The following is a 19,880-nucleotide window of genomic DNA, read 5'->3' on the forward strand; positions in this document are numbered from 1 at the left end:
TATATATATAGACAGATAACAGCATAGAAACACAAAAGATCAAATCATTCATTCATAAAATCTCTATATGCAACAACAATGTGACATGGCTGACCATTGTTCATTTAATCAATAACTCACTTTGTTTCATTGACAAACCAAAAAAAAAATCCACTAGATTTAATGGAACTGAAGCAAACATTAAACCAAGCTGAATTAATTGTAAACTAAAAATTCAGATATAAATTCAAAAACCAAGGGATTGAGTCTTGAAGATTGCAGTTTAAGTAGCTTTAATGGGATTGAATGAAAAGACTTAGATAAATTGGAAGAAAGTAAGCAATAGATAACACAAATCAAAGGGAGGTGCACAAAAGAGAAAATAGGAAAACTGAATCAGCTTCAGTGAACAACAATCCAAAAGGTTACAGAGCTGTTGATATCATCATCATCATTTAACATCCATCTTCTATGCTGGCATGGGCTGGGCAGTTTGACCAGAGCTGGTAAGCAGGGGAGCTGGACCTGGTTCCAGTCTGATTTAGCTGGATTTCTACAGCTAGATGCCCTTCCTAATGCCAACTATTTTACAGAGTGTGCTAGGTGCTTTTTATAAAATAATAAAGTCACTCCCATCATTCTGTTTTAAAACATTCAATACCAATCCCTGGTTCTATGAAAATGTGATATAAATTAAAACCTTCCTTCATAATTTCTATGTCTGCAAACAGATAACACTTTGTATGACAGTAACATCATCATCATCATTGTTGTTTAACGTCTGCTTTCCATGCTAGCATGGGTTGGGCGATTTGATTGAAGACTGGTGAACCAGGTGGCTACACCAGGCTCCAATCTAATTTGGCAGAGTTTCTACAGTTGGATGCCCTTCCTAACGCCAACCACTCAGAGAGTGTAGTGGGTGCTTTTACATGCCACCGGCACGAAGGCCAGTCAGGCGGTACTGGTAATGGCCATGCTCAAAATGGTGTATTTTACGTGCCATGGACTTCTTTTAGTTTCCATCAAGTGAATCCACTCAAAAGGCTATGGTCAACCCAGAGCAACAGCTGCTGACACTTGCCCAAGGTGCCAAGCACTGAGATTGAAAGCAAAAGCACATGGTTGCAAAGCAAACTTCGTAATCACACAGCTACACCCGCGTCTGTTATACACACACAAACTTATATAGAGAGGTACATGTGAATATATACACACAAGTGCAAACACTAAGTACATGTTTACACATGTATGTAAAGAAAAGAAACCTGGAGAAGAGAGACAAAAAAAGAGACAGCCAAACAGACAATTTATAAAAGACGTAACAGCTTTCTTTCTGAATAGAGTTAAGGACACAAAACTGAACAATCAATCGATAAGGGTTGAGAATAAGGAGAGATGAATCAATGCAATGGAATTAAGTCAGTTTAATCCTTCATCAATCAATATTTTATGAAAGACTAATGAGGAGATTGCAAGGTGAATAAGAACAGAGTATAAAATAGATGAAAGGGATAAAGCAGATTGAATATGTAAAGACCGCATTATTAATAATGAGCTAAAGTTTGTAATAAGTCTTAAATAGCTTATTGATGAATGTCTTATAATAAATCTCTTTGGATCTTCTAATAGCTACTTAACATTTCTTCTTTAATATAAGTGTACATATGAATTGACTGAGTCACAAGGGCATCAGTTTTCATTCTGGCTTTTTCTATCAAATGCAAATATTGAGAAGGTCAACAATACCTTTGAGTTTTTAAAAAACAAAGTACCTGTACTGAGATCGATTCATCTGTGTCCCCCACCATCTCTCTCCCTTTAATCTCCCACCATCTCTCTTCCTTTATCTCCCCCCACCCCATCTCTCTCTAAAAAATCATTCATAGTCACACTTAAATAGGAATGGGCTTCACCAGGCTTAAAAAACACCCTAGATATGTCATAGGTTATGATTGCACCATTATAACTTCATCAGGGGTCAAGGATTCATGGCCAGGCAGTGTATTTAAGGCAGAGTGGCCTCATGCAAACAAGCCCTTCTATAGCTGGTAAAAACTGAACGCAATACAGTTGCTAGACGAAAAAAAATTTTTTACAGAAGGATGGTTATGTTGCATCCTCCAAAACAAAGCCAGATGATGAAACCAAGACAAATGCTGCCTAGCATTTTGCCCAGCTAATAATTCTGCCAGCTTGTTGCTTTATCTGTACATTATATTGGTATTTACCAAATGAAATCTCAATATTCATGCAATGAGAAATTACAAGCAGTTTAGTTCAGGTAATTTCAAGCAGATTAATAAACAAAAAATAAAATAAAAGAGGGGGGGGGGGCAGAGTGAGGACATTATGCTATTTTAAAACTTAAAATGGTGTAATGAAATAAAAACCTTAGTTTTCTTTTCCATTTACCTGTGGAAATGCTCCATAGTTCCAGATATAACCATGGTGAGGGAAAAGGTTCTTCACAAATCTCACTTTGCCATTCTTAACATCTTGTTTGATGGGATTCATCAGATCCTCTTTGCAGATCTATAAAAAAAAAAATTAAATAAATTTGTAAACTTTTACGAGAATGTAACAATTTTTTTCCAATCTTCCATGGAAGGATGTCTGGGAAAATATTACTTTGCTTGAAAACAATTCCAAGTAGACAACAGAAAGAACATACAGCTGTAGAAAAATGGCTTCAATGAATTGTCTGACCTATACAAGCATTGAAAAGCAGATATTTATGCAATATCATTATATACCTGCTTTTATATACTAGCACCAGTTGTACAGGTCTTCAAAATACTAGTTTTTTTTTTTTAGAGTTTTTTTATTTAGAGCTAGCACTCACTTCAAGGAGTCATGGACATCATCTCATGTTTTCATATTTGGCATCGTTTTTATAACTGGATGCCTTTTCTAACACCAAGAATATTACAGTTTAGATGTACATTCTACCATGGCACCAATATGACAATTCAACAAAAATTAACAAACATAAACAGGCATGTGGTTAACAAGCTTTGTAAAGCATGTAATTTCAGGTTCAGTCCCACTGCATGGCACCTTGGGTAAGTACATTCTACTACAGTCCCAATATGACTAATACCTTGTGAGTGAATTCGGTAGATGGAAACTGCATGGAAGCCCGTCAAATGTGTACATGTGCTTTTGCATTTGTTCCCTCACCATCACTGCTTGACAATCATTGTTGGTTTGTTTATATCCTCATAACTTAGTTCCGTAAAAGCGACCAACAAAATAAGTCCCAGACTTGAAAAATACTGGGGTCAATTTATTCAACTAAACTCTTGAAGGTGGTCCCCAAGTACGACTGCAGTCCATTGAGTGAAACAAGTAAAAGTCAAAAAAAAAAAAGACAAACTGTGATAAATGCCTAAAACAAAATCTAGTTGAAGGGGAAAAAAATTCTATAAATCAACCTACCTCCATCTTGTGGTTTGTCCATCGTGGAATTTCAACAACCATATTAAACTCAGTCTTGCTTGTATTTGAATATAAAGGAATATCATGGAATGGTGAAATGATGCCATTAGGACCACCTGAAGAATAGACAGAAATTTAAGGCTTTGGATTATTAAGTAAAAAATCTCATATAGAAATCACACAAGGTTCAAGCTCGTATGACTGACACAATTTATAGTGTTGTTACCGTTGTTTAGCTTTAAGCCAATCCTGAACAAGCAGACACTCCAGTCATGACCAACATATCTTTTTTATAAGTGTTATGTTGACCTAATTCAACACAATGTCATCAAACAATATTCTAAAAATGCACAATCACATCATCAAACCATCAAATCTGATTTTTTTTTTTTCGTCGTTTAACGTCTGCTTTCCATGCTAGCATGGGTTGGGCGATTCGACTGAGGACTGGTGGACCAGGTGGCTACACCAGGCTCCAATCTGAATTGGCAGTTTCTACAGTTGGATGCCCTTCCTAACTCCAACCACTCCGAGATTGTAGTGGGTGCTTTTATGTGCCACCAGCACGAAGGCTAGTCAGGCGGTACTGGCAAAGGCCATGCTCGAAATGGTGTATTTTACGTGCCACCTGCACAGGAGCCAGTCCATCGGCACTGGCAACGATCTCGCTTGAATGTAGAAATATATTTGATGAATTCAAAACAATGTGAATAAATAAGATTTACATTTGACAGAATCTGAATGCTAGATTTGATCTATTTCAACAGGCTATAGAGGATGAAAAGATGTAATTCTGAAGTGAACTTGGAATTTCAGAATTACTTGAAAATCATGCAAAATTTGGAGAAAAAAAAAAGTGTCATATACTGTAATGTATCACTGGTAACAATTATTACCGCCCCCTTAGCAAAGGGCAGAAGTGTTGTTTTCAGTCATGTTTGTTCGTTTGTTTGTCCGTGGATAAGATATCTCAAAAACTGCTGGATGGATTCGGATGATGTTTGGCCCCATGACTAGCATGAACTGATTAGATTTTGGGATCGATCCAGTACCAGACAAGGATTCTGGATTATTTTTCATGTTTTTTTTTAACTTCATTTTTGAGAGTGGTCAGGTTCATTCTTAGTATGAATGTTTGTGAGAGCAGTCAAGTTTATTTCAGATATTGCAAACTAGATTCCTCACTGACTTCTTTGCTAATGCTCATCTTATTTATTGACAGCATCTCTGTACATGGCTTATAGAGATCTCAAGCCATTCACCTACAAGTTTCCTCAGCAACCACCAGACTACAGAGCATGTTGCCTAACCAAAGTCCTCTCGTAGCTGGTTCTAAGCTAAGAACTTTTGTAGCAATGTCACAGGGAAGAGGCATTAATGGTGCCCTGTTCTAACACAAACTCAAAAACTGCACTGCATCAAAGCTAATTTTCTTTGTAATGTCTAACTTATTCTTATACCTTAGATTTGATACCATGGTGTTTGTTAGATCATCTCTTTTGCCACAGTTGGTGATACTTCTCAAACAATCATTAGGTATGTCGTCTCCCTGTACTATCTGTTTAACTGTCCTAATTCAACCAGATATTTTTAGCATTTTAACAACTATCCATCCATGACGATCCAGTTGCTTTCCACAACTTCATATTAATTGCCCTTTAGATTGTACAGCTGTCAAAATCAAGAACTGGTCCTTGTGTTAAGTCTACTCATGGTAGTCTCTCCCTCCCTCCCTCTAGCAACCTTTCATAAGTAGCATTTAAACTATTTCTTTCAATGTTGATGTCAGCAAATGTACTGTTTTTCTATAAACACTTTTCTCAGAAAAATACTTCATGAGATTAGTAATGAATACTAAAATTTTAAAATAACCTCTTAATAAGTAAGGATTAATGTAGGCCTTCTGAAGAAGATCAATAAGTAGCAAATTTTATTTTTTGGTTCAATATCTGCTTATTTTCTCACATTTTTATAAAGTTCATCTTGAGTCATCATCCAAGATGGCTTGGACCAACTGAAAAATTGTCATTATTTAAAGTAATTATCCAAAGTATGACTTCATGTGATTGTATTTATTTTAAGAATTAATAAACTAAGGCAAGGCCAATAATATATAATAATATCCAAAATATATTAACAAATAAGAGAGCAATTTAACTGACAGACCAAGAGAACAAAAGTCCACAGGTAATCTATATGGTACACTAAAAGTTACTTCCTTATAGATAAGGACAAATTGATTATGATGGCGTATGAATCCACTCAAATCAAGGCTACAAAAGCTGATATACAATCAGTTAAGAAAAAGGTGAAAAATCTCAAGATAAATACCATTTTATATCAGGCTTTAAAGTCTGATGTAGACATACTGATGTATATTATGAGTACAAGGTCATGAGAAATACCATTAATAGAACTGTTTCAGACAAAGCATATGTACTTCTACTTGTGTCAGTCTGCATTACTAATAAGAGGTACCATCCTTATCACATAGAAAAGTTAGGTTTAAGAAGGTATAAGTTTTTTAAAATGATTTTACAAAAATCACATGTTCCGACAACAAATGCTTAAATTAGTAAAAACCAGGTCGTACCTGCCATTCACAAGTACATATAACTCTGTGATATAATTGTTTTTAGGTGCCTATGGTGATATAATTGTTTTAGGTGCCGATGTACTTGCAAACGGACAGATGAGAGGTATTAGTGTGTTGGTACTCATTTTCAGCTGAATGTACTGGAGCAACACAAAATAAAGTGACCTTGCTAAAGAAAAAGCACTGCCTGGTCTGGGAATTGAACCCATGACTTTATGACTGTAAGCCCAACACCTTAGCCACTAAGCCATGCACCTTCATAATCCTAAACTACAAAGAAAATGCTCACAAGGTTCTCAAGACCATATTTCTATTGAAAATGGATGGCCTGTGAGTTCCAATTAATTTTGAAAACAAATCAAGAATTCTGACAAATTTATTAAAGTAATTTTTGCATTGATTTGATTGATATTTGGAACATTATCCTCACCATTTTTAAATCTGCTTTTTCCATGGTAACATGGATTCTTGAGGCTAGATGCCACCCTTCCTGACATCACTATTCCACATATCAAACTGGAATACATTGTTTATGTGGAACATAAGCATCACCACAACCCAAGCAGTATCAATATGGAGACATGCAGAGAAACAAACACAAACAGGTTTCCATACAGTTTCCACTTTAAATATTACTTTCATTAATTTTGAAAATAATCAAGAACTTTGTAGGGTTTAGTAAAATCCCTTTTATACTGAGCTGTTTGGTACATTAAAAGGTTCTTAAATAAAATTAAGAAGACGGGTATATTAATTCAAATATGAATGCTTAACCCTTCAGCATTCAGATTATTCTGTCAAATGTAACGTTTATTTATTCACATTGTTTTGAAGTAATCTGTCATTGCTTAATTTTAGAATGACATTGCAGGATAGGTTAGAGAGGCTGGATCAGGGCAGTTTTAACATAAAACAAGTAGAATATTTCAGCTGGATATGGCTGTTTAAATGCTTACAGGTTAAATAAAGAGGGTTTGTATTAATAGAACTAGAAGGATATTGTTCTCCAAAGCTGCAAGAACTTCATAAATAAACAAAAACATTAAATATGTGAATCTTATGCATTGATTTCCTCAAAATCCTTTCATTTCTAATTCAAATTCTTAATCCTGCCTCATTATATGAAGAAATGATTATCTCCCATGTTAGAACAGTCATCACTTGGGAAATCATGTGGAAAAAAAAAAGAAAGAAAGAAATGCCATTCTAGAGAACTGGATTGGCAGAACTGTCAGAGGGTGGGGTAAAACTCCTTGCAGTATCATTTTGGCATAATTTCCATTCTGAGATATAGGGCAGGTGTAAGTGGTCGGATCTGGTCAGTTTGAACTGAAATAGGCAGAATATTTGGACCAAATAGAGCCGGTTTGAACGGTAAAGGGTTAATTAAAACAGATTAGAATTTGAACTTAGAAACAGTTGCTTGAACCATAAGAAATAGCAAAATTTCTTTCAAATTATAACACTTAAAATAAAGAATTCATTGAGCAGGTAGCCCCTGGGGAAAAAAAAAGGGATGGACAGTCATTGCTTGCTGGACTGTCTGATTATAAAGTCACTTAATCCAGGTTAATCCCAGGTCAAACAATAACTTGTTTATATACCACACCAACTGTGTTTTGATATAAAAGATATTATATATTGGGGGAGGAGAGAAAAAAATTTACGTTATACAAATATAAAAATCGGAAGAAGTTCAAAAGTTTACCATATTCTAGACTTTGAAATACTCTTGTTTCACTGTCCCCACCCCCCTCTCACTTTTTTTTGTCTCCTTACAAATCAAAAGACTGACAAGTAAATAAACCATATTGAATAAACAAGTGGTAACTTAGCCTGCTAGAAACAGTAGCAAAATATCTCAAGGCACACTATAACAAAAGAAAAAACAATGTTAACCCTTTAGTGTTCAAACCGGCCAAAATTAATTCTCCTTTATTTGTTCAAACTAGCCAAAGCTGGCCATATCTGACTCCTCTACGAAATCGCTAAAAAAATAAAATCACTTTATTGAATTCTCGTAGCTTTGAGATAATGCAAAATGAAGCCTTTCCCGCCTTTATTCAAGAATAAATACTGTGAAACTGTTTAGACCACATTGTTTTTTTTTTCAACATTTATGTGTTTCCATGTTCTTTTGTTGCTGTTGATTACAGTATTGGAAGTGAGATGAAACCAGGATAGGCTATAAGGGCAGAGTACATTTTCGGCAGTGCATGCCTGCCAAACCCACTAAATGGGGATCAAGGTATGGGAAGCTTGTGAATCAGACACTGGATATTGTTGAGGCTCCGGCAGTGGGGGTGGCGACCTCTGTTGTACTCTTTTGCTCTAACTTTCTCTCACTCTTTCTTGAGTAACGCTGCGATGAACTGGCGTCCCGTCCAGCTGGGGGGAACACATACACCATAGAAACCGGGAAACTGGGCCCATAATAAATAAATATATATATATATATATAAAACTGGAAGATTATTGTATGAACATCTTTGATCATAGGCTAACTCAATAAGATTGAGTTGGACACTTGAGTTTTTTTTTCTTTCTCATATGTTCACATAACACACTTAGGAACTAGACACGATTGCAATGAGATTACAAATCAGAGATAATCTTCACATTAAGGACCTTGTTTAACCTTTTTGTTACCATATTTCTGTTGATATACACTGCCTCCCTTTTAATTAATTTTGAAAAATGTGCAGGATTTATTAAAAATCATTAAACTTTGTGCTTAGAACTTAAATTTACATAAAATTTTGATGGAAGATTTTAATTTAAATCTCTTTAAAACAAAAAGTATATACCATAGAACTAGGGACGGTCTCAAATGGGTTGCTATTAAAAGGGTTAAGCGATAAAGACTTTCTCTCCCCGTTATCTACATGCACACACACAATCATCAAGGATGAATCTGACAAAACAAATTATCTCAAAGACAAACCAGCTGTCTTTGCCCACAGAAACAATTTCACTGTTATTAGTTGTTTGGTGCCATTTCAACCCTGATCAAACTTAGCATTTCAAATTTAAGATGGTCACAGTTGCAATGCAAGATTTCATTAATCAGTGTACCTTCTGTAGAATGTGCTACAGAGAAAATTCAGCTACGATTTCTGACAGGCAAGTGAGCACTTGAAATGTCCATTAGCTTGTGTCATTATCTAAAGATAACGATACAAGCTAATGATGGAACCTTTCACATATTCTTTGTTCTGGACCTTTCACGTATTCTATGTTCTGAATACTAATCTACCTCAGCTAGCAGGATGTAATCATGGAGACATACTAACTAGTGACTTAATCATTATCAAAATTGCACTGGTTTACAATGGCAATAAGGGCGCCTTGACCTCGCCTGATGTATGTCCTCCTGTCCAGGTTTTCCGTTTCAAAACACTAACCTACGACCACTCAAGATAAACTGTACTAAGTTCACTCAGTTATCTTGTTTCCCCTCCACCCAATGTCTGAGAAGGCCAGAGAAGTTTATTGACAGTATCTTCCCCCCCCCCCCTTAAACAGATTATATAATAGACAGAAATACACAAACACACAGACAGGCAGATAAAGTAAGATAAAAGAAACGCAAAGTGTAAGCATGCATGCACATATATACGAGAAGAGAAAAAGACACACAAAGGAAGAGAAAAGAGAGAGACCAAGACTAACAGTGCCCAGTTCAATACCATCACTTGGTCTTTGAGTACTTTTAGTAGAAAGTCCACTCTCAGTTCCCTCCAAGTTTTTCTTACAGACACCAAGGTTGAATATCAAGTACATCAATCTGGGACAGCCTGCAAGAAATTTAGGACGCTTCCCCCTCTTAGCCAACAAATTAAGTAAACATGTTTTAAACCCCACCTTTCAAATGATGTTATGCTTCATGGAGTGGAATAAAACAGGATATTTTTTTTTGTTTTATTTTTTATTTAACTATCTAGGGAAAAGTGACAATTGCCTCGACTGAGTAGGGAGAGTATACAGGATATAGCCAAGAATATTTTGACAAGATCTATTTACACAACAAATAAACCAACATCATTCAGATCAGAATGCAAATACACAAATAACAAGACAACATACTACATAACTCACATTACTTTGTCTCTCACAAGAACGTCTTTCATCATACAAACAATTACCACTCAAACATTTACACATCCGACATAAATAACTCAGCAACAAGGTATTTACTTTCGCCCGTCCCTCCATAGTACCCTTTATCATAAATATTTGATATCCATTTTCTCATGCTTGCATGAATTAGAATTTGTTGAGGCAGATTTTCTACAGCAGGATGCTCTTCCAGTCACCAACTTATATACTTCCAAGCAATATTTCCTATGACCAGATGTTTTTTTCTTTTTGTTTTTACAGAAGACTGGAAATGAACAACTTCACTTGTACGAGTGATGACATCATGTGATTGTAAATAAGCAAGACTAGGTTTCTTCTAGTTTCTGTCTACCAAGTCCTCTCACAAGGCTTTGGTAGACCTGGGGCTATAGAAGATATTTGCTCAAGGTTCCACACAGTGAGACTGAACCCAAGACCGCATGGTTGGGAAGCAAGCTTCTTAACCACATATCCACGCTTACACTTTTAGCAAAAATTAAAATATTTTGCTATACTTTGTGCATAAAGTCAAAGAAAAATCAATTTGAAAATCCATTTTTAACCAATAAATATAAAAGCAGTTAATATCAACAGTTAATTTTTTTTTTTCAATGAAGCGTAGCTAACTATGAGAAACAGGATATATAATTTTATCTTCATAGTACACTTGAGAAACAGGAGCGTCGTACTATGTGGGATTTTAAAAACATTTCTTTAAACTATCATTTTACATCTGCTTTCCATTCTGGCATGGGTCAGACAGGCTATCAAAGTACAGATCTTTCAAAGTTACAATTGTAGCATAACTATTATTTTCATGGCACACCTTGAGAACTTCATGTTTTAGGAAATATCTTTCAATATTTAAAATGTTGCTTTGATATTTTACAGTGTTGGCCTTTTTTTTTTTTTTTTTTTTTTTTTGTAAAAAAAATAATTCATGGTTTTCACAAAACACCTGAGAAATATAAGCAAGTTTTGTACCATATCTTTTACAGAGCGAAAATATTTTATTTTTGTAGCATACCTGAGTAATGTGAGCTTAATGTTTCATGGCAGATTCTTTTGTTAATACATTGCAGCATGTAGTTTTAAAACCACTCTTTTCCAGACAAAGCAGTCAGTATTGATTTCTGGAGGTGAGAGTCTACATGGCTATCCAAAGGGTTGATAAATATCCAAGTTGATTTTGAGCATTAAGGATGTGGAATTCATCATTTAACATGTTTTAAATGCTGGCATGGGTTAGACTGGAGCTATTAAACCAGAGGGCTGCACCAGGCTCCAGTCTTCTGTTTTGGCATGGATTCTATGGCTGGATGCCATTCCCAATGCCAACCACTTTACAGAGTGTACTAAGTGCTTTTACATGTCACCAGCACTAGCAATGGTGATTCACTTAGATTGATGGGTCTTCTCATGCACAGCAAATTGTCAAAAGTCTCAGTCACTTGTCATTGCTTCTGTGAAGCTCAGCAACCAAAGATCATATCTCACCAGCTTGCCCCACATCTTCCTGGGTCTATGAATGAAATTTTTAGGCATAACAAGTCCAAATATTCTGCTGGCTTAATATTTAAAACGGCCAAATCTGGACTCACACCTACCCTACAATGTCATTCTAAAATAATCACATTGAAATCTTGAAGTAACAAGATAATGAAGGATTAATTCAAACCAATATGAATAAATAAGAACTATATTTAATAGAGTAATCTGAATAATAATGAGTTAATTATTTCTAATAAGCACAAAAAAAAAAAGCTGTAGTAACCATGCCAGAACAGGCAATGAAGCCTGGTTTCACCCCCCCCCCCACCAGCTTTATCAGCTCTGGTCAAACTGTCCAACCCATGCCAGCATGGAAAACCGACATTAAATGATATTTAAGTTGGAGAAAGATGTGCTATGGTTTTCGCAAACTCTCCCAGATAAGTGAGGTTGATGCAGCTGATACTGCAAAAGTTACAGACATTTACACCTCTGCAAGACAAAAATATATTTTAAAAAACATGGATGTATTGTGATATTAATGCCTTTCTGGAAGAAAGGAATACAAACTGAGCCTTAATTGGTAAAGACTGTTTGTTACCAGTGACTTTTACCAATTTGTACCTTATTAAATCACACATACAAACAAGTCAATGAGAACTTCTACATTGTCTTTACTAGAAACTGCAGCCAAATTTTCAAGTCATACCCTATTATCATCATTGTTTAACATCCGCTTTCCATGCTAGCATGGGTTGGACGATTCGACTGATGACTGGTGAACCAGATGGCTGCACCAGGCTCCAATCTGATTTGGCAGAGTTTCTACAGCTGGATGCCCTTCCTAACGCCAACCACTCCGAGAGTGTAGTGGGTGCTTTTATGTGACACAGGCACGAGGGCCAGTCAGGCGTCTTTAAAAAAAAAAAAAAAAAAAAGGCATTGATTATTGTGGTTTTATATATACTGTGTTTGGAACACAAAAGATGGGATTGTCACAGGTGGAATACCTTTCAACCATAGGTTTATTTGATAGAGGCAACCTGAGATTAAAGAACAACATACATATTAAATACTACAAAGTTGTAGCTTTTTATTTATAGTGAAAATTTTAAAATTGACATTTAGCTCTTTGGCTTCAACCATATATTTCATATAAATTTAAAATGGAATTTATGATGGGCTAACAAAATTTTAATTTAAAATTTTAGCTGTAAACTGAAAACCATGTCTATACTAAAACAGTTGCAGTGCATACACACACACACACACACACACACACACACACACAGCTGTTTTCCCTGCTCACATATTCTATGCAAATTTGTCACATTCAGCTGAATCACATTTGACTGTCAATTTTCCCCACTTTGTCTTTAAAAGCTGAAACATTTTTTTCACGATTTACATCTACACCATGTTTCAATCAGTTTGATCTTTGTTCATCAAGACAATACAGAAGAGATCTAGAATTTTTTTTTTTAAATGCTTCATCATTCATGAAGAGGTTAATAGTCCAAAAAATTATAATTAATATTAACAATAACTTAACTCAGATATTTAAAAATTTAATAATACTTGACACATCTCTCTTCAATGATTGCAAATCTTTAGCATTCCCTTTTCAGATCATGCTACCTATCACAAGCTATTAGCCAACAAAAGAGCTTCTCTGCCCACACCTCCCATACGATTCACATGAAAACCTTCACAAACCAGGATACAAATATAAGAACATAAGTTACACTCCATTCTCACACATATTTGCAGATAGTGGTGGGGGAGCAAGAAAAAAATTATACAACTGCAGTTGCTGGTTTCCTTGTCTTTCAGTTTCAACCCTTTAGCATTCAGATTATTTTGTCAAATGTAATGAATGTTCATTCATTTACATTTCAGTCCACTCTGCTGGGTGGTTGGTGTTAGGAAACACATCCAGCTGTAAAAATCCTGCCAAAACAGTCCCAGAAATCTGGTGCAGACTTCTGCTTGGCTGGCTCCTGTCAAACCGTCCTACCCATGCCAGCATGGAAGGCGAATGTTAAACGACGATTACGATTTTGAATTAATCCTGCATTATCTTGAAGATTCAAGATTTTGATGATTGACATTGTGGGTCAGGTGTGATTTGCCAGATCTGGCCACCTTGAACACAATACAGGTAGAATATTGGAGCCAGATATAACTACTTTAAATACCAAAGGGTTAGACTAGTTACTTTAGTTTGATGAGAAACTCAAAATTTCTTCAATGTGCCAAGGAAGGTTTCAAGAAAAGGAGCATAAAATTGAGAGTTGGCGGGGTGGGTGGGATTATGAAATAAAGTTAATATTTCTAGCTGGTTCGCCCCAGGCCAGTTCCAACAGAGCAAACATACAATTAAAGGCATTTTTTCCCCTGCCAGTTACAGAGAACCAAACTAACTTTTAAAAGAACCGATACTTGGTGTCCGATTTTGTTTCCTCATAACCTTCTTAAAAATGCACATTTTTGATGAAATTTCCTAGAAATACATTTTTTCAGATAGCATAGATTACAATTAAATGGGAGAGGGTGGAATTGGAAAAAAAAGAAGAAAAAAAAAATCTTTTGGAGGATCGTCCACCATCCTGGACACACGACATGCGATTTTGTTAAATGGATTTTTCATAAAAATTTTCTAAATTCTCCATTTTCGATGCTGTAGCTTATGATTTCCCCCCCCTCCAAATTTTATCAAGACAGTTGTACTCAACACACTCTGGGAAATTTCATTTTAAAAGTACTTCTGAGGAAACAGGGGGGGAGGGTCCACTTCTGTACAGAAGTATGCGAGTCTCCGCCACCCCACCCCCGTTTCCTAAGAAATTTTATCACGATAAACGTAAAACATTTCTCTGGAAAATTTCATTAAAAATAACATTTAATAGTCCGGTACACTTCTATAGTTATGCTGAACTATATTATCCTAATCCTGAAATAAGCAGGTAAAATCACTTAAAAATCATACACAATGATATTACAAAAGCAATAGACGACCGAAAAGGAAAGAGTTTGGAGGTGATCTCTTCATTTGCTTGAAATAATAGTTAAATCTCCCTCAAATCATATACAACTATCTTTAAGAAGGATACGCAGAGTACGTAGAACTACATTGTCCTATGCCTGAAATCAAGACTGGAATTTGTGAAGACTGGAATGCTGCCGTTGCTCATATATCAGTTCAATCGAGTCGAACAAGGGTTTACACATTCAAAAGGAATTATACATTTACGACAACCGGAGAATAGACAAAATTATTCGCATCTGAAACTCCTTTAATCAAACGTTTGTTCTATCGGAACTGATCCGAGACTTTGAAGTATTAAAGTGTATAAAGAAGCTTGCTTCCCAACCATGTGGTTTTGGGTTCAGTCCCACTGCACGGTCCCTTAGGCAAGTGTCTTCCACTATAGCTCCAGCCCGACCAAGCTTTGTGAGTGACTCTGGTAGATAGAAACTGAAAGAAGCTAGTTTTGTGTCTGTAAACAAACCAAAATTGGTTATCAAGCGGTGGTTGGTACAAACACAGATACATATATATATGTGTATATGTTCGTTTGTTTAATCCCTGAATCTTAGTGAAAAGAGACTGATGGAATAAGTAACTGGCTTAAAAATAAGGGTAAATTTTCAGATTAACACCCGCACGATTTTCACTAGGGTTAGGGTCAGGGACGGAATTCCCTAACCCTAAAACCTTAACACCCTAGTGAAAATCGTGCGGGTGTTAATCTGAAAATTTACCAAAATAAGTACTGGGATCGATATGTTCGACTAATCCTTTCAAGGTGGTGCCCTAGCATGGTTGCAGAACAAAAACATTTTAAGCTCCTGTCCGTAAAACACAGAACTCTCGAGATTCTTATGAAACGAAGACAACATTAAACGGGAGACTGTAGTTAACCCACTTGTTCTTACTACCACCACCTGCAAATGTGTGGCCTTTGCGCCGAAATAGAAACATCAGTATTTGAACAGAATTATAACACAAAAAACTAAATGTAACAGAAAGCGAAAAACTTCAGAATAGTCATTACAATAATAACCCAAACCGGTGCAGAGAAGATAAAACTTCAGAACCGGGAATTCTTTAACGTATAAAACATTCTTTCTAGACAGCCTAAGCACATGGTTTGCTTCTTTAGAAATTCCATTCAAATCTTTCTTCAATGCTCCACACAAATGCTAAAGCAGCACGGTCCCGAACGCGCAGCCGCGTGTCCGCGCCAGCCAGTCTTGAGTGGTCGATCCTAACCCCAACCCTAAACACGTATTCATTTGCACACGCGGGTTAGGGTTAGGGATAGGGACAGGGTTAGGGCTAGAATCGACCACTCACGACTAGCTAGCGCGGACGCGCGACCGTACGGCTTTAGTAGTACCATATATATATATATATATATATATATATATATATTACATATATAAAAGGATAAGCATATTAAAAGGGGCCTGTGGGGGAAAACTCATTTAAATAAAAGGGTTGGAAACCAGTGCTCTACACTAACCCAGTTTAACTCCCTAATTGTCAGGTAAGAGAGGGTCGGCATACTCAACTGTATTCCATGAGACCGCAAGTTTCAATTACGTATTTATACTACTTTGTAGGTACAGTGTGGTCGAATGATTAAGAAGTTCTCTTCGCCAACCTAGAGATCTGATTTCGATGCAAGTGCGTGGCATCAAAGACAAATGTCTTTATAGCCCCAGGACGACCTATACTTTGCGAGAAATTGGGGAGACGGAAACTACATAAAAGTCTATTGGGTGGTTGTACGTGTAATTCAAAAGGTACAGCCTTGTCACACTTAATTCTGCCTGAGAATTATGTTAAGGGTACAACATGCTTGTGGAATGCTCGCTCACTTACACGGTATGTCAGAAGTGGGTTATTCAGTTGATCAAACAAACTGAATCTCCATACATGTGTATTGCATTAATATTATGTATGCTATTCAAGCATGCGCTGTATGTCTGAAAATTTTTTTGACGACAGAATATGGACACAATGAGAGCGTGATTTTTACCCAATTTCTATCATATGCATAATATACAAATACAAAAATGTTACCCAGTACTTCAAATCGATTTGATACAGTTAAAAGCACAAGTGCTCGTTGGACCGCGTCCACAATACGGTTAAACTTGCTAATGCTCTTGGGAAAGACTTAGCCGTCCTTTGTATAAGGCCTGATGCCACGTAATATCGAAACATTCTAATTACAGAAATTATTTGTTTAAAAAATATTTTCTAGTTGATGTATACACATACAAATGTTAGATAAGTTAGTTCAAGGAAATCTTTTTAAACAATAGGAAGATATAGATTAGATTAAGAGACCATGATTAAAACGTCAATTGTTTCTTTCCTCAGTGATGCCAGCGTGTGTGTGTGTGTGTGTGTGTTTTATATAAGTGCTTAAACACGTGGAGTGTGTAAAATCCATTACACACACACACACACACAGGGTGTGTGTGTGTGTGTTGAGAGCAGGGTAACTTAAATGTTTAAAACGTCTACCATAGTTTCACGAAGGTATCCGTGTGAGTATTAGTGGCGCTAGGTGAATGTGAATTACCCTTGTATCTAATTGGTTTAGATCTACTGGGACTACATTGTCAGGTGTGTCTTTCGAGACGATAGTAGGGAAAATTTGAGCACCTTTGCTGCTGACAAATGAGGAAACCGTTGATAAGTGAAGTATTCAGTTCTAATGCTACTAGCGGTGATGCTAAGCATAACCCATGCTAGTGCTTTTCGTTTTTTAGCCCCCAAGTCAACCTTACTCCCGCAGACCTACGATCTTAAGGGGGCCTAGCCATGACCCTCCTGTCTTAATTAGAACTTTAATAGGATTGCATCATCTAATTAATTAGGTAATTAATCTAATTAATCAGAAGGTAAGGTGCAGATTGTGAAAGATAAGGACTATTTCTAGCGGGTCGAATGACCGGCATAACTACAGGGTTTTACCCCCCAGACTTTGGGAGGTCATAACTTTCAGAAAAATGAATATTTTTTAATGAAATTTTCTATGACCTAGTGGCATAACTACAGGGTTTAAAACCCTGTAGTTATGCCCTAGTAAATACTGTATGTATAGAAAATTTCATTAAAAAATATTCATTTTTCTGAAAGTTATGACCTCCCAAAGTCTGGGGAGTAAAACCCTGTAGTTATGCCGAGTGACCAACCACGTAGAAAGCTCCGTGTTGGCAAACTGTAGTTGTACAGTAGATGATAAAACTGCAGGCCAAGTTGAAAGAGCAACTCTTTTGGTTGTGGTTGTTTCACAATACTTAAGATAGATTATTCAGAAACAAAAAAGAAAATAAATCGCTGGAAGCAAGGTAACTGAAGACATTTAAATGGCAAGCAAAACCGGTCGTTTTGGAATAACTGTCCCATAGAAAAGGTAAATGTATGAAATGGGAAGATGTAAAAAAAAAAAAAAAAAATTAACCTTAAAAAGGGAAACGTAATTTTCGTTGAATACAAAGATAGTCAAATTCGGTCAAAGCACATGAAAAATCATAGGAAGATCAATTTTCACCGTCAAAGTGAAACGGATGTAATAGTAAAAATCTACCAAACTTTTTTCCTTTCCCATAAGATATGGGACTTCGAGGAATATTTATTCCAAAATTCCGTCCCAAAATCATCCCGATTACTTGCAAAAGCACAAGCATTTTGGATATGCGTCAACGTAACACATTTTCATCAATCCGTTTTTCAGGGGACGAATCACATTTAAATCCTAAAAGGTTTAGTTTTTTGCTGGTTTTGTTTTCACGAGTTTCAGTGCTAAGAGTTGACTACGCCAGGATTTGAACTCAGAAATGCAAGAGAATAAGAGCACTTGCAGTTCCTCATTATTCACTGTAGAGCCGGCACAACAGAACTACCAATTCTCATAACGACAATAATAGGAATATGCCACTGATAAGACGGTAGATCCAAATATTGAGAGGAGAAATACGAAATCAGACACGTGCAGTGAAACCCAGTTCTAAAGCAGCAGTTTTTGCCGGCTACCGTTAAGTTATGCCATCCTTTGCTGTCTAAATTGATATACGACCTTTATCTTATTACTTTTCAGAATACCTCAGAAATGGACATAGTCAACCGAAATTAAAATTAGATCTAGAATTCGCAATTTTACTTCAAATAAATAGGCAAATGAACAACTAATATATATAACAGTTGGATTAAATGATAGAAGGAAACTAAGTGACTTGGTAAAAAGTCGAACAAAAATAAAAGGTTATATGATATATGAAAATGAACTGTAATTAAGTATACGAAATGAAATTAATTATTACTATTTAATTATTATTATCATTACTAAACAGTAAGATTGAAGTAAAAGCACTTACTGTAGTATATTTTGTAGTCTTTGGTGTTGGGGATTCCTTTCTCGGTGATTTTGTACGTAGACATAGTTGCTGTTTGAAAAGAAAAGAGCCGTCGCTGCAGACCGCAAGAGAAGAGCGAAAATGAATGAAGCTGATGTAATAACTGCAGCAATGGACTTGGCGAAATTAGTCGGCGATTGCTAATCACACAAGCAGGACTCGATCTAGTGGTGATATTACCGGCAGCGAGTAGACGATCTGATGTGCACCACCAATGGCAAATATTACTACTGCCGCTATGTATTCTTCTTCTTATATCAATACTGCTGCCGTCGACGTTACAAAAGCTTCTACCACCACTACTACCACCTCCGTTGCTTAGATTATTCTTATAACACGAAGCGCGACGCTTATGAACTCCTACTCCCGCGCTTTCTTGTTCGACAGCTTTCAAAACCCGCCACCTCGCAAGCGTATTAGTATTAATTGATTGACATCGGTTAACAGTGGCAGAGGTGGGGGTCTTTGTGGAGTGTACACTGAGCCTTAATATACCAGGAAGAAGGTAAAGACGGCTGCTTGCAAAAGAAGGGTGGAAATGTTGCATCGCTGTAACGTACAAAACACACCGACCTCTACGTCACAAATACATACACACACACATACATACATATATAAACACACATATCATGTGTAATATATATATTTAATTGGCAGAAATTACAAATTTAAAAACATACAGAGCTATATATATATATATATATATATATAATTAAGCGTTGTCTCTTATATACTTATATCTATATATGTGTATGTGCATAGACACACACGTGTATAAATATGCTTTAATTTACAAGTACATCCACAGTGAATATTA

At 36.2% G+C, this 19,880-nt stretch overlaps 1 protein-coding gene across 1 annotated transcript in view; it reads right to left on the bottom strand.

The window, feature by feature from the left end:
* Nucleotides 1–19,638, bottom strand: part of LOC106869360 (uncharacterized) — a 29,949-nt gene extending 10,311 nt beyond the window's left edge. Inside the window, exons 1-3 of the mRNA XM_014915081.2 lie at nt 19,025–19,638; nt 3,421–3,536; nt 2,395–2,514 (exon numbers count right to left, since the gene is read on the bottom strand). Coding sequence (XP_014770567.1) covers nt 2,395–2,514; nt 3,421–3,536; nt 19,025–19,610 — 822 coding nt within the window. The 5' untranslated portion in view covers nt 19,611–19,638. The remainder of the gene's footprint in view (nt 1–2,394; nt 2,515–3,420; nt 3,537–19,024) is intronic.
* Nucleotides 19,639–19,880: the final 242 nt, after the last annotated feature.

This window comes from Octopus bimaculoides, chromosome 6 (genome assembly GCF_001194135.2).
Source record: "Octopus bimaculoides isolate UCB-OBI-ISO-001 chromosome 6, ASM119413v2, whole genome shotgun sequence".
Classification (NCBI taxonomy): Eukaryota; Metazoa; Mollusca; class Cephalopoda; order Octopoda; family Octopodidae; genus Octopus; species Octopus bimaculoides.